Source organism: Poeciliopsis prolifica, unplaced genomic scaffold (assembly GCF_027474105.1).
Source record: "Poeciliopsis prolifica strain line A6 unplaced genomic scaffold, Auburn_PproV2 SCAFFOLD044, whole genome shotgun sequence".
NCBI classification, from domain to species: domain Eukaryota; kingdom Metazoa; phylum Chordata; class Actinopteri; order Cyprinodontiformes; family Poeciliidae; genus Poeciliopsis; species Poeciliopsis prolifica.
In genome coordinates this window covers 3,314,574-3,329,539 of record NW_026562419.1, presented here as the reverse complement: position 1 = coordinate 3,329,539, position 14,966 = coordinate 3,314,574, and the positions used below count along the sequence as shown (strand labels likewise).

The following is a 14,966-nucleotide window of genomic DNA, read 5'->3' as shown; positions in this document are numbered from 1 at the left end:
GGAGGATGGAGACCCAGGTGACCAACTGGAGGATGGAGACCCAGGTGACCAACTGGAGGATGGAGACCCAGGTGACCAACTGGAGGATGGAGATCCAGGTGACCAACTGGAAGATGGAGATCCAGGTGACCAACTGGAGGATGGAGATCCAGGTGACCAACTGGAGGATGGAGATCCAGGTGACCAACTGGAGGATGGGGATCCAGGTGACCAACAGAAGAATGGAGATTCAGGTTCAGAAAGTCAGACTCCAGAGGAGAAGAAGCAGTGACGTTTCAACTAGATTAAACTGTTTCCATCAGTCTTAATGTCAGCCGACTTAATGTTCGGCCAACCGGGTGACCCGTCAGCTCTTCAGTCCTTGAAACCACAAAAAAACCGGAGACCCACCGAACCACTCATGATAAAAAGGATCCACTGGATCCACTCGATCTGAGAACCACTGGGGTTCAAACTGATCATTCATTATTAGCTTCCTGAAAAAGAGCCAAGTCGCATTTTATTTAAATTCTACATAAAAACAGCTGTTGTTACTTAAGTGTAAATAGATCTAATCAAGTATTTTGGGCCAGTGCTCCCTGAGGATAGTTGCTCCATGACTTCATTGTTGCTAATAATCATAAAATATTTATTCATCAAGTCATTTTAACATTTTATATCAGATTATTTTCTATAACAGTCGTTCTGATGTCTTTTAAATCCAACAACAATATAATTAATAGAAATAAAACATTTACATTATGATATATATTGTTTGTATTTGACAGCCACATATTAATTTTTTAATGTAGCTGAAGTGGCTCTCTGCCCAGGGCCGAACCAGGAACCAAAAACAGAACCACTGCCTGCTCAGTCAGGGAGAGGGCGCCCTTGTGGTGTTAATGAAACATGGCAGAGTGGCAGACAAATTCAATAGAACTAAAACAACTTTCTGCTCCTTCTGATTGGACTAGTAATTTAATCTTTTTCCATAAACATCAGAAAGTGTTTAAATTGTTCACAATAATAACCTCAGAACACCAAACAGATCCAGGTTCAGTTCAACCTCAGATTCTGTCGGTGATTTTACTGATTCATCATCAGCAGAAACTTCATGACCCAGCAACAGCGCCCCCTGTGGTCCAGGTTCAAATCAGTCTAAATGCTCCAGTGACCTTAAAGGTTTTTTTAATACTTTATATTTTATTTCAATGACAACCTGAGTACCTGCAGGTTGTCATAAACCAGCATCAGTGGTTTCCTGTCTGACTGACTGACTTTCTGATCATTGTGGAAAAGTTTGACCCACTTTTCACTTATTGTGTAAACAAACTTATTCATGTGTGATGTTTTGTTGATATTAGCAGAATACCAACCAATTTTAGCAAACAGTGGTGATGGAAAGGCAGTTAATGATGCTCATCAGTTTACAGATGGTTACAAGGTGTTAGTTTGTCTGTATTTTGACTGATTACTGTCAAGTTTCCAAAGAAACTTTAGTGTTTCTGCTGGTGGAGGCGCAGAGACCTGCAGCTGTTTCTGGTGAATGATCCAGATTGTAAAGCATGTCAGAGTCCTGGGAACCTCCAGCCTGCAGGGTGCTTGTGTTGGACTTTCTGTCTTTGGAAAGAGACACCTGCAGCTTGTTTTCCAGGTTTTGCTCTGGCAGCGGCTGATTGCAGATGATCGTTTTAAAAATGCTGATTCTGTTGCACCAATGGATCAGAAATGTTAAGATTTTTCCACAGAAATGATCATGAAGTCGGTTTAAACCTCATTTCCTGTGACATCCAGTATATCGATGACTGAACATGTAAACATGAACCTGATTGAAACCAACTGAGAGCCAGACAGTGGAGGAAACATCAATGTGTGGAAACTTTGACTGAAGTGTTTTAGAGCAGCAGAGACATGTTTTTGTTGTTTTCCGTTGGCTGAGTGACGCTGTGCTGAATTATGTTTTCACTGTTTGGTCTCTCATGCAGCGGAGGCGTCGCTTCACTCTGAGCAGCTTCAGGTGTTTGTTTTTTTTCTGACTGCAGGTTGAAGTGTTGAACGCTGACAGAAAGCGTGTGATCTTCACTTCCTGTCTCCCACACAGAGACACAAACAGAAAGAATGTTTTCTGCTTATAAAATACATATTTTATTATTTCATTAACAGGAGAAAAAACTCAATCAATCTAAAATAAAAGTTCTGATTCTGGTGTTTCGTTTACAACCTGTTCACTTTCAGACTTTTTTTTAAGGTCACTGAATGCAGCATAAACTTCTTCAGATTAAACTTTTATTTTCTTGTTTTTAAGGTTTGGTTTCAGGTTTTCTGTTGCTTTGACAGAAAAATGAGGCTCTGCTTCTGCATCACCAGTGCAGTTAGAGGAAACCAGTGGAGGAAGTGGGAGGTTTCTGTGTCTGAGTTCTCACCGTTCTGAACTCCATTTTACTCAAAGTCAAGATGAAAATGTTTTTCCTGCATCTGCTGTGTGAGTAAAACCTGCTTTCAGTGTCTGGATTATAGTTTTTATTGATAAAACTGCTTAAATTTTGTTGAACTGAAGTTGGTGGTCAAAGTATCAAAATGTATAAAAGGACTTCATTAATAATGTTTCCATTGTCTAATAAACTAATCTTGTTGTTTTCTGTAGTTTTGGCCTCTCTGCTGTGCAGCTCGACTCATCAAGGTCAGTAAACTTTAGAGAAAATTCACTTCCTGTTTGGTGACGCAAAGCATCAGGAGAACAGCCTCACAGACCGTATGTGGTTAAATCACATCATTCTAGTGATTATTTATTTATGGCAGTGATGTAAATTAAAAGAGGAGGGTTTTCTGTGCCTGAAATTTAATTTGCTTTCTTGTTTCTAAAAGAGGTTTTTATGTCACTTCTGCTCTGAACCTGACCTGGAACCAGGACAATAAACAGGATGAGAGTTCTGCTGACAGCGGCGCCACTGTGAGCGTCGACTCAGAGAAAATGTCAGCTTAACGGTTTGATCATATGTAAAGGGCAGCATTAAGTAAAATCAATTGTTTTGATGTAATGTGAAACCAGTTGGTGTCAACAGAAACTGAAGCTTGTCTTCAGTCCTGCTGGTTTGTTGGGGGTAAAGGCTCTGAAACAAAATGTTCTGGATTTACCTTTTATCTGTGAGATCCTGACTGAAATCTCCCCAAAATGAGATGACCTGTCATTTGGTGGAGGTCTGAGTGGAGTCATGATCTGGACCAATGGATGGGCCAGCTGGACATCAGACTGGCCTCCTTCCTGAGGGAAGAGTTGGAGCTGCTGCTGGGAGGTCCGAATGGGAACTAGGAATCTCTGGAGAGACCAGTTATCTCATGCTGGTCTGGGATCACCAGAAGATCCAGCAGAAGACCCAACTGAACCGGTTAGCTGTGTGCACCGACCTCAGATGGGTGGAAAAGCAGTAAATAATAACGCCGAGGCACCATGATGGACATGGGAAGTGAGAGACAGGAAGTGACTTTATTGTTCCCCAGGTTTTTTGTGCCATGACTTGAAGTTGTTCAAGTGAAGCTAACATGTCTGTGGAAGCAGCTCACCTGCATTGATCAGAGTTTCCTTTCATTCCTTCGCAGCTCATCTTGTTGCTGATTTCAGCTCCTCTCAGTTGTTTGAAGGAACCCGAGTGACTCTGAAATGTGAGGCGGACGACGGCTCTGAAGGATGGACCTTGAAGAGAAACACAACCAAACGGATGTCAACGTGTGGAGACGGCTGGGGGAAAAGGACCAACTCCTCCTGTACCATCGAATTCCTCTTTATACAAGACTCTGGTCTGTACTGGTGTGAGTCTGGATCCTCCAACAGCGGCAGCAGCAGCAGCAGCAGCAGCAGCTGCAGCATCCAGCTCTCTGTCTCTGGTAAGATCAGACTGTGGAGTTAGTGTTGCTGTGTGGAAATGGATGAAATGCTGTAGTTTGTCTCTGTGTTGAAAGGATCAGTGATCCTGCAGAGTCCTGTCCTCCCTGTGATGGAGGGAGATGACGTCACTCTGATCTGCAGAGCAAGGAATCCAACCCACAACCTCCCAGCTGCTTTCTATAAAGATGGCTCCTTCATTGGTGATGGATCAGCAGGCAGCATGACCCTCCTCCATGTTTCCAGCTCTGATGAAGGCCTCTATAAATGTAGCATCAGCGGTTCTGGAGAGTCTCCATCCAGCAGGGTCTCTGTCAAAGGTCAGAAAATACAAAGAAAACACCAAAAACCTACTGAGAGAAAAGAGATGAGGTGATGTTCTCATTGAATAATGACATTTTTCTTCTAAAATGTCACATTTTAAGTTTTTCCTGATGATCTAGAAGTCATTGTGTTTCGTAAACCATACCTGAACTGGAGGAAACTTCAGGGTCCTCTGAGTACCACAGAAAGACCTGCTGATGTAGACAACACACTTTGTGATGTAGAACTGGAAGGGGAGCTGAGCTTTAAATCAGACGGTTGATAAGAACAGTCAGGATGGAGCCATGAAGGTCACTAACTGGAATCTACACCAATGCAGCATTGTGATGGTAAATGGCCTGTATCTGTGCTTTATCAAAGTCAGAGGACTCCAAAGCACTTCACGCTACATTCAGTCATTCACACACTAGTGTTGATGAGCTACTGGCTAGTAGCCACAGCTGCCTTGGGGCATTCTGACTGAGGCCAGGCTGCACCGGCCCTCCGACCGCCGCCAGCAGGCCAGGCGGGTGAAGCGTCTTGTCCAAAGACACAATGACAGAAATGGACGGAGCATCTGATGGTGAATGAACTGCTACTGTTATCAACAGTGACTGAGTTCAGACCAGCATGTACTGAATAATTCTGACTCTTTTATTCCTTTAGTTTGATCAAGGTGTTCTCTTGTCAGGATTTCTACCTAAGCCACTAATATGCGCAACATTGTCCAAAATTGCACCGCCACGCATTAATAATCTCGTGATTTACAGACATGTGGACAGTAGTTACCCATAGCGGTTCAGTGATGTCGCCATTTTGAACCATTGATGAGGTCATTGGGGGTCGTACAGGCGAAGGCTGGTCTGTACCGTCCAACCCAACTCAACCCAACCCGACCCAACATGACCTGACCTGACCCAACCCAACATGACCCGACCCAACCCAACCCAACATGACCCAACATGACCCAACATGACCCAACATGACCCGACCCAACCCAACATGACCCAACATGACCCGACCCAACCCAACATGACCCAACATGACCCGACCCAACCCAACATGACCCGACCCAACATGACCTGACCCGACCCGACCCAACCCGACCCAACATGACCCGACCCGACCCAACCCAACCCGACCTGACCCGACCCAACCCAACATGACCCGACCCAACATGAACCGACCCAACCCGACCCAACCCAACATGACCCGACCCAACCCGACCCGACCCAACCCAACCCGACCCAACATGACCCGACCCAACATGACCCGACCCGACCCAACCCAACATGACCCAACATGACCCGACCCAACATGACCCGACCCGACCCGACCCGACCCAACATGACCCGACCTGACCCGACCCAACCCAACCCAACCCGACCCAACATGACCCGACCCCACCCGACCCGACCCAACCCGACCCGACCCAACATGACCCGACCCGACCCAACATGACCCAACCTGACCCGACCCGACCCAACCCAACCCGACCAACATGACCCAACATGACCCGACCCGACCCAACCCAACCCGACCCAACATGACCCGACCCGACCCAACCCAACCCAACCCAACATGACCTGACCCGACCCAACATGACCCAACATGACCCGACCCGATCCAACCCAAGCAATGAGCTGCTGTCTCTCAGATTATAGACGAAGTTCCTTCCTCATGTTGCCTCTCAGCTCCTGGTGAACTAATTTAAAATGTTTTATTTACAGCTAAACCTCTAGTCTCCCCGCCGTCCTCCGGAGCCGCGGCCTCCGCCTCGGGCCCCCTACAGCTCACATACACAGTGCTGCGCCACCTGGTGGTGTTCTGTCCATACTTCATCTCCACCGTCATCATGGTGTTGTTATATCAAGCCAGACCATTCGGTAACTCCTCTTTAACTCTGATTCTCTAATCAAAGATGACTCTTGACTCACAATAACATTTGAGTTGACTGTTTTTAACACTTTCTCTGTCAGCAGAAAACAACCTGGAAAGTTCCCCACCCACACAGTCTGAGCAGGGAACAGAGGTCAAGGTCAAAGTTACCACAAATAATTATGTAAATGCAGAGACAATGTTCCAATCAGATTGTGTCAAAATTTATATTTCATGATCAGTTTTATTAAGCTTTTAAGATACTGAAGCCTCCCTTCATTCCAAAGGGGAAACCTCGTTCCTTAAACATATCAGAGATTGTAAATATGGGATGCAGATTTTACAGTCTAAAGGAGAAAAACCTCAGGATAGTTTCTTTGCTAAATAAGCTTGCATCCATTTAAAAACAGGTCTAGAATTAAATGCTTTTACAAAAACCTTCAAGTTTCAATCTGATTTGTTTTAATTTGTGAGGACTTCAGGTTATTGTAAAGTCGTCTCTAAATATGAGTGAAAAATCAAATTTTTCAGCTGCAGCTCATCCCAGACTGGGAGAAGAAGACATTTAAACCTTTTGTTTTTCACCTGAAATCCGGTCAGGTGCCGGTGTCCTGAAACTCTTAGATCTGTCCAACACGCCTGAATCAAACGGCTGAATCACTTCCTCAAGTTCTCCAGAGTCCTGATTACTTTTCTCAGATGTGTTGAAGTACAGAAACATTTAATCCAGGCTGGATCTGAGAACCCTGATCTGCAGGATGTGATCAGGGTTCACATCCTCATCAATCTCAGTAACAGAAACAAGTCAACTGTGTCTAGACTTTAAAAAAATTACCACATCATTGATATTATGAGAATAAAAATGTTTTTAAGATGCATTTCTCTAATTTCTTTTATAAAATTAGCAAATTAGTCTCCCTTAAAAAGAAAATCCAAAGGTGGCAGATTTTACAGAAGAGTAATTATAACTTAATAATATAATTATAATTATTTTATTACACATTAATTCGACCTGCATCATGTCTAAATAAAACATTTAAACAAGCATTTTACAAACTGAATATATTTGAAGCTGTGTTACAACACAATGTGTTTCAGCTCCTAAATTATTAATTTGGAATTAGATTAATATCTAAATTACCCTGGAGTCATGTGCAAGAGATCCACAGTACAGAAGAGTAGCAGCTGGAGAAAAAAATAATCAATCATGATTATCTATTTAAACAGTTCAGTGTTTATATCATAAAACACAAAAATAAAGTCAGAAAAACATCTTACAGTCAGCAAATGAAAAAACCAGCAACAGACATTAAATTTAACAAGTTAATAATCAAATATGTTGAGTAATGTTTCAATTATTATCGTTCAAAAAGCAACTCAGACACATAGGATTCAAATATTCACTAAACAGATTATTTATTTAGCTCCAAACTGCATAATCAGTTTGCAAATAAAGGAATATGGACTTTATGGGATGCCATTTGTAAAGTCACGTAATTAAACATTAAAAGCAATAATTTGACTTATTGAACAAAAATGAATATTTTGTTCTGACCAGAAGTTTAGTCACCAAGTTACATATTTAGCTGCAAGTATTGAGGAAGGCAGGTATTCTTTGTAATTATCAAAAATTCAACTCCAAACTGAATATTCAGTGTTTTTGGTGACTTTCTGTAAACGGAGTGAACACGTGACCCGCTGGCAGCCAATGAGCATGCAGCTCCTCAGACAGAAGTTGTTTTATTTTGACACATTTACTCTCAGTAATTTAGACTTCAAACAGGCCGTCCTGCTCTGTCCATCTGCGCAGCAGCGGTACCAGTTCTGCGCCGGTTCCGGGGGCCCAGAAAGCGCAGCAGAGAGTTAATCTGGGGGAAGTATCGGAGCCGGTTCCGGTGGAAACAGCAGCAGAACAGCAGACAGCAGGACAGAAGGACTGGAGGTGAAACCAGACCCGGTCCAAACACTGAGGCTCACAGGTCCTTTTACTGAACAGAACCAGCTGCCCCAAACATTCACGACCAGCGACCCGCAGCGCCGAGGTCCAACAATTCAACAAACCGAACCGAACCCGCCCGGGACCGCCTGCCACCGGCTTCCTGTCATTCGACATAGAAACACCTCAAGTGTCTCGAAAAAAACACCAAAATCACCGAGAAAAGGTCCAAAAAGCCGAACCGGTACCGCTGCTGACAGAGGCCGAGAGCAGCGTCATGACCCGCCGAGAGCAGGCACGTCTTCCGCCGGGTCGGCTGGCGCTGCTGCCCCCTGGTGGCCAGGAGGAGAAACACCAGGCGAACAAAACATGGTTCAACTTCTCTATTTACCATTTTATTATTAGATTACACATTTTTAAAACAAGTACAGAGTGTTATTTTAATATTTTACATTTCTATTCAACTAGTTAACAATATTTATACCTTTTACACAATATTTGATACATAAAAAAGCAGTACCTTTCATTGAAATGTGAAAAGTTCAGGCTCATTAATCATTGTTCAGGCGGGTTTAGATTTAAATAAAACACCTGGTGCAGTGGAACAGAGATTCAAACATCTGATCAATAAAGAAAATCTTATTGAATTGTTTTACAGAAACGATCAGATTTTAAATGACAGATGTAATTCCCAACATCCGCCACCAGGTGGAGCTATAACGTCCTCAGGAGGTCAAACTGTCAGATTCTCTCATAACTGAATAATTTATGTTTTCAGATTTTTCCAAGACTCAAGTCTTTAAAAATGTATATGGTAATTTTACACAGCTTGAATAATACTATTTTATTTACATTTTAGCACCAAAATATACGGAAGAGGATTAGGGCCACTGGAAAAAAAAAAAAAAAAAATGTCCGAAATTTTTTTTTCAGTGGTTCAGAATAGGTTAAAAAAGAAAAAAAAAATTTTGTGGCCCAAAAAAAAAAAAAAAAAAAAAAAAAATTGTGGCCGAGAAAAAAAAAATATCCGGGACAAAAAAAAAAAAAAAAAAAAAAAAAAAAAAGAATCTGTGTCAGAAAAAAAAAAAATCTGTGACAGAAAAAAAAAAAAAAAAAAAAAAAATTGTGACAAAAAAAAAAAAAAAAAAAAAAAAAAAAAATTTAAAAAAAAAAATCTATGGAAGCCCCATTTCTATGGAAGCCCGTTTCCGCCACTTTGTTAAAAAAATTAAATAAAATTATCTCATTATAATGAGATAGTATCTCAAAATAATGAGATAGTATCTCATTATAATGAGATAGTATCTCAAAATAATGAGATAGTATCTCATTATAATGAGATAGTATCTCAAAATAATGAGATAGTATCTCATTATAATGAGATTGTATCTCATTATAATGAGATACTATCTCAAAATAATGAGATAGTATCTCATTATAATGAGATACTATCTCAAAATAATGAGATAGTATCTCAATATAATGAGATAGTATCTCAATATAATGAGATACTATCTCAAAATAATGAGATACTATCTCAATATAATGAGATAGTATCTCAATATAATGAGATACTATCTCAAAATAATGAGATAGTATCTCAAAACTAGAAAATTCCTGAAGAAATTTAACCGGGGCCTGCCAAAGTGTGCCCGTCGATTTTGACCCAGCGTTCTGATGCTAAACATTAGCATCCATGCTAAAGAAAGCTGCAATGTCATCAATACAATGTGCAGAGTCACAAGCATGTATAGTAAATATGGGTAATAAGTAAGGGAAATAGCTAATACCTCATGCAAGGTAAAAGGCTAATGCTAATGCTCTGCCTTGCTGCGCAAGGCAGAGCCCTAACCTGAGTGGAAAAGATCATGCAGGATAATCTTATTGCACTGCCTACGGCAGTGCACTGGTGGAAACAGAGAAATGCTAATGTTTGTGCTAATGCTAATGCACTGTCTTGCTGCGCAAGACAGTGCCCTAACTTGAGAGGAAAAGATAATGGAAGCTAATATCATTGCAGCGCCTATGGCGCTGCATTAGCCAAGGCCGAATCTTAAGGCTTTTATTTTGAAATGTTCAGAATGTTTAATTTTAAATGGTCATGTAATCCCATGTATAACAGTGATTTGGTTAAATCAGACATATAATGGTCAAAAGAGCACTTATTTAATCTAAAAATTCTCAAGGCTTTTATTTTGAAATTTTTTTAAAGCTTAATTTAAAATTTCCACACTAATTCCATGTGTAACAATGGTTGGTTAAAAATAGTTATAAAAGGCCCAAAACACAAGCAGTTCTAAAGTCCAGCTTTTTTCTCTGAGTTCTGCCATGTTAGAACTACAGTGATGCTCTTTTGTAGTCCTAATCTTCTGGCCCCTTTGTGTTCCGTTGCCATGGTAATGGATCCTCTGCCAGCTGTGAGTCAGACAGGGGGAGACTTAATTCTATCAATTTGAGGCAGCCATTTTGCCTAAAATAGGCATGAGCCAGAAAGGAATCTTAAGGCCTTTATTTTGAAATTTTCATTGAGATTAATTTTAAATGGCCAATCTCATCCCATGTTTAACACTGATTGGGTTAAATCAGTTATATAGTGGTCAAAAGAGCAATTACCTGATGGAAAAATTGTCAAGGCTTTTATTTTGAAATTTACATTAAGCTTAATTTTAATGGTAACACTAATCCCATGTGTAACTATGGAGTTTGAAATCAGTTCTAAATTCCCAAAAACCAAGTACTTGTCATGGCCAGCTGATTACTCATCAGTAGTAACTGACAGTTCTGCCATGTTGTAGTTTTTATATTCACCTATGACCTCTTCTGTAGGCACTGAGTGTTCTGCCATGTTGTAGTTCTAACGTTCAGGAATTGTAGTTCTAAAGAGCAGCTGATTCCTCCTCAGTAGTAACTGACAGTTCCGCCATGTTGTAGTTCTGACAATCAGCTCTGACTCTTTTGTAGGCACTGAGTGTTCCGCCATGTTGTAGTTCTACCCTTCAGGAATTGTAGTTCTAAAGAGGAGGTCAACTGTCATGTCAGTGTGACACACAAGGAGAGACTTAATTCTAAATGCTTGAAGAAGTTAGTTTTTCTGACAGGCCTGAGAGAAATATTCAAGGTTTTATTTTGAAATTTTCATTAAGCTTCATTTTAAATTTTTACACAAATACTGTGTATAACAATGGTTGCTTAAAATCAGTTATAAAAAAGTCCAAACACAATGTAATTCTAAAGGCCAGCTCATTCCTCCTCAGTAGTAACTGACAGTTCCGCCATGTTGTAGTTCTGACAATCAGCTCTGACCTCTTTTGGCACTGAGTGTTCCGCCATGTTGTAGTTCTAACCTTCAGGAATTGTAGTTCTAAAGAGCAGCTCAGTCCTCCTCAGTCGTAACTGACAGTTCCACCATGTTGTAGTTTTTATATTCACCTATGACCTCTTCTGTAGGCACTGAGTGTTCCGCCATGTTGTAGTTCTAACGTTCAGGAATTGTAGTTCTAAAGAGGTCAACTCTCATGTCATTGTGACACACAAGGAGAGACTTAATTCTAAATGCTTGAAGCAGTTATTTTTTCTGAAAGGCCTGAGAGAATATACAAGCTTTTATTTTGAAATTTTCATTCAGCTTAATTTAAAATTGCCATACTAATCCTGTGTGTAACAATGGTTGCTTAAAATCAGTTATAAAAAGCTCAAACACAATGTAATTCTAGAGGCCAGCTCATTCCTCCTCAGCAGTAACTGACAGTTCCACCATGTTGTAGTTCTGACAATCAGCTCTGACTCTTTTGTAGGCACTGAGTGTTCCGCCATGTTGTAGTTCTAACCTTCAGGAATTGTAGTTCTAAAGAGGTCAACAGTCATGTGTGTGAGGCAGAGACAGATTTCTATCTTTGTGAGACAGCTCAGTCAGTTATAATGGAAAAAGCAGCCCGAACAACTCCTTGCCGTTCGGGAACCGTGACGATCGGAAAAACCGTTTGAAGCGTATGAGAGAGCTATTTTTTGTCTCCAATAGTCCTGCAAATCAAATCTGTAGCTCATTCATAGTAATTGCAGCGATGAGAGAAAAATGGTGTGCGCTGAGGTCTGAAATTTTCCAGAAAAGTATGAAAATATATGGTGGAGAGCGTCAGTTAGGCTGGAACTTGATTTTGCTCTAAAGCACCTTGACAGAAAACCGTAAGCCCTAGAAAAAATTTGAAAACATTTTACCGGAGCAGACATACGTATCGATGTCATGTCCGAATTTCATACCGATAGCACGATATTTGTGGGCGTGGCGGCGATTTCAAAATTTATTTGGGGTCAGAAATCCACTTCATTTTTCACTCTAGCAGAGCGGCAGTTGGTGGCAGTTATGCTCTGCGTTTCGGCAGTTGGAAATTTCGCTCGTTTTTCGCTTTTTACGTCGCCGTCGTAACGCCGATTCCCCATAAAAGTAATAGCTCCAATGCCGGGAACGAGCCGCACGTTTTGATACCACTTTTGTGGGTGGGCTCGCAGCGGTGCGACCCGCATTAACGGTAGCGGAAGAAGAAGTTATAATAATAATAACTAGAAATTCCTGAAGAAATTTAACCGGGGCCTGCCAAAGTGTGCCCGTCGATTTGGACCCAGCGTTCTGATGCTAAATATTAGCATCCATGCTAAAGAAAGCTGCAATGTCATCAATAGCACGTGGAGATTCACAAGCATGACTTACTGCATTCAGGAAACTAAATATGGGTAATAAGTAAGGGAAATAGCTAATGCAAGGTAAAAGGCTAATGCTAATTCTCTGCCTTGCTGCGCAAGGCAGAGCCCTAACCTGAGTGGAAAAGATCATGCAGGATAATCTTATTGCACTGCCTATGGCAGTGCACTGGTGGGGAACAGAGAGATGCTAATGTTTGTGCTAATGCTAATGCACTGTCTTGCTGCGCAAGACAGTGCCCTAACTTGAGAGGAAAGGATAATGCAAGCTAATATCATTGCAGCGCCTGCGGCGCTGCATTAGCTACGGCCAAATCTTAAGGCTTTTATTTTAAAATGTTCAGAATGTTTTAATTTTAAATGGTCAATGTAATCCCATGTATAACAGTGATTTGGTTAAATCAGACATATAATGGTCAAAAGAGCACTTATTTAATAAAAAAATTCTCAAGGCTTTTATTTTGAAATTTTTTTAAAGCTTAATTTAAAAATTTCTACACTAATTCCATGTGTAACAATGGTTGGTTAAAAATAGTTATAAAAGGCCCAAAACACAAGCAGTTCTAAAGTCCAGCTTTTTTCACTGTAGTTAGAACTACAGTGATGCGTTTTTGTAGTCCTAATCAGCTGGCTCCTTTGTGTTCCGTTGCCATGGTAATGGATCCTCTGCCAGCTGTGAGTCAGACAGGGGGAGACTTAATTCTATCAGTTTGAGGCAGCCATTTTCCCTAAAATAGGCATGAGCCAGAAAGGAATCTTAAGGCTTTATTTTGAAATTTTCATTTAGATTAATTTAAATGGCCAATCTCATCCCATGTTTAACACTGATTGGGTTAAATCAGTTATATAGTGATCAAAAGAGCAATTACTTGATGGAAAAATTTTCAAGCTTTAATTTTGAAATTTACATTAAGCTTAATTGTAATGGTAACACTAATCCCATGTGTAACTATGGAGTTTTGAAATCAGTTCTAAAATTCCCAAAAACCAAGTACTTGTCATGGCCAGCTGATTACTCATCAGTAGTAACTGACAGTTCTGCCATGTTGTAGTTTTTATATTCACCTATGACCTCTTCTGTAGGCACTGAGTTTTCCGCCATGTTGTAGTTCTAACCTGCAGTCATTGTAGTTCTAAAGAGCAGCTCAGTCCTCCTCAGTAGTAACTGACAGTTCCACCATGTTGTAGTTTTTATATTCACCTATGACCTCTTCTGTAGGCACTGAATGTTCCGCCATGTTGTAGTTCTAACCTTCCAGAATTGTAGTTCTAAAGAAAGGTCAACTGTCATGTCAGTGTGACACACAAGGAGAGACTTAATTCTAAATGCTTTAAGAAGTTAGTTTTTCTGACAGGCCTGAGAGAAATATTCAAGGTTTTATTTGAAATTTTCATTCAGCTTAATTTAAAATTGCCAAACTAATCCTGTGTGTAACAATGGTTGCTTAAAATCAGTTATAAAAGCCCAAACACAATGTAATTCTAAAGGCCAGCTCATTCCTCCTCAGTAGTAACTGACAGTTCCGCCATGTTGTAGTTCTGACAATCAGCTCTGACTCTTTTGTAGGCACTGAGTGTTCCGCCATGTTGTAGTTCTGACCTTCAGGAATTGTAGTTCTAAAGAGGAGGTCAACTGTCATGTCAGTGTGACACACAAGGAGAGACTTAATTCTAAATGCTTTAAGAAGTTAGTTTTTCTGACAGGCCTGAGAGAAATATTCAAGGTTTTATTTTGAAATTTTCATTAAGCTTCATTTTAAATGTCCAAAATAATCCAAAGTTTAACAGTGGTTTTGTTAAAAAAGTCACATAATGCCCAAGAGAGCAATTACGTGATATAAAAGAATCTCAGGGCTTTCATTTTGAAATTTTCATTAAGCTTAATTTAAAATTTCCACACTAATCCTGTGTGTAACAATGGTTGTTTAAAATCAGTTATAAAAAGCCCAAACACAATGAAATTCTAAAGGCCAGCTCATTCCTCCTCAGTAGTAACTGACAGTTCCGCCATGTTGTAGTTCAGACAATCAGCTCTGACTCTTTTCTAGGCACTCAGTGTTCCGCCATGTTGTAGTCCTAACCTTCAGGAATTGTAGTTCTAAAGAGGAGGTCAACTGTCATGTCAGTGTGACACACAAGGAGAGGCTTAATTCTAAATGCTTGAAGAAGTTAGTTTTTCTGACAGGCCTGAGAGAAATATTCAAGGTTTTATTTTGAAATTTTCATTAAGCTTCATTTTAAATGTCCAAAATAATCCAAAGTTTAACAGTGGTTTTGTTAAAAAAGTCACATAAT

General features: G+C 40.5%; 1 protein-coding gene across 1 annotated transcript; it reads left to right on the top strand.

The window, feature by feature from the left end:
- Positions 1-2,351: 2,351 nt before the first annotated feature.
- Positions 2,352-6,278, top strand: LOC129376512 (Fc receptor-like protein 5). The gene is made up of 6 exons (XM_055056121.1): positions 2,352-2,461; positions 2,624-2,659; positions 3,577-3,861; positions 3,937-4,179; positions 5,893-6,048; positions 6,142-6,278. Exons 1-6 carry the CDS (start codon positions 2,434-2,436, stop codon positions 6,276-6,278), a joined length of 885 nt encoding a protein of 294 aa, XP_054912096.1. The 5' UTR covers positions 2,352-2,433.
- Positions 6,279-14,966: the final 8,688 nt, after the last annotated feature.

Excerpts from the sequence above, each read along its gene's own strand:
- LOC129376512 (XM_055056121.1), top strand. The coding sequence starts at position 2,434 with ATGAAAATGTTTTTCCTGCATCTGCTGT. Across the intron at positions 4,180-5,892 it reads CAGCAGGGTCTCTGTCAAAG|CTAAACCTCTAGTCTCCCCG; the intron begins GTCAGAAAATAC and ends TTTTATTTACAG. Across the intron at positions 6,049-6,141 it reads ATATCAAGCCAGACCATTCG|CAGAAAACAACCTGGAAAGT; the intron begins GTAACTCCTCTT and ends TTTCTCTGTCAG.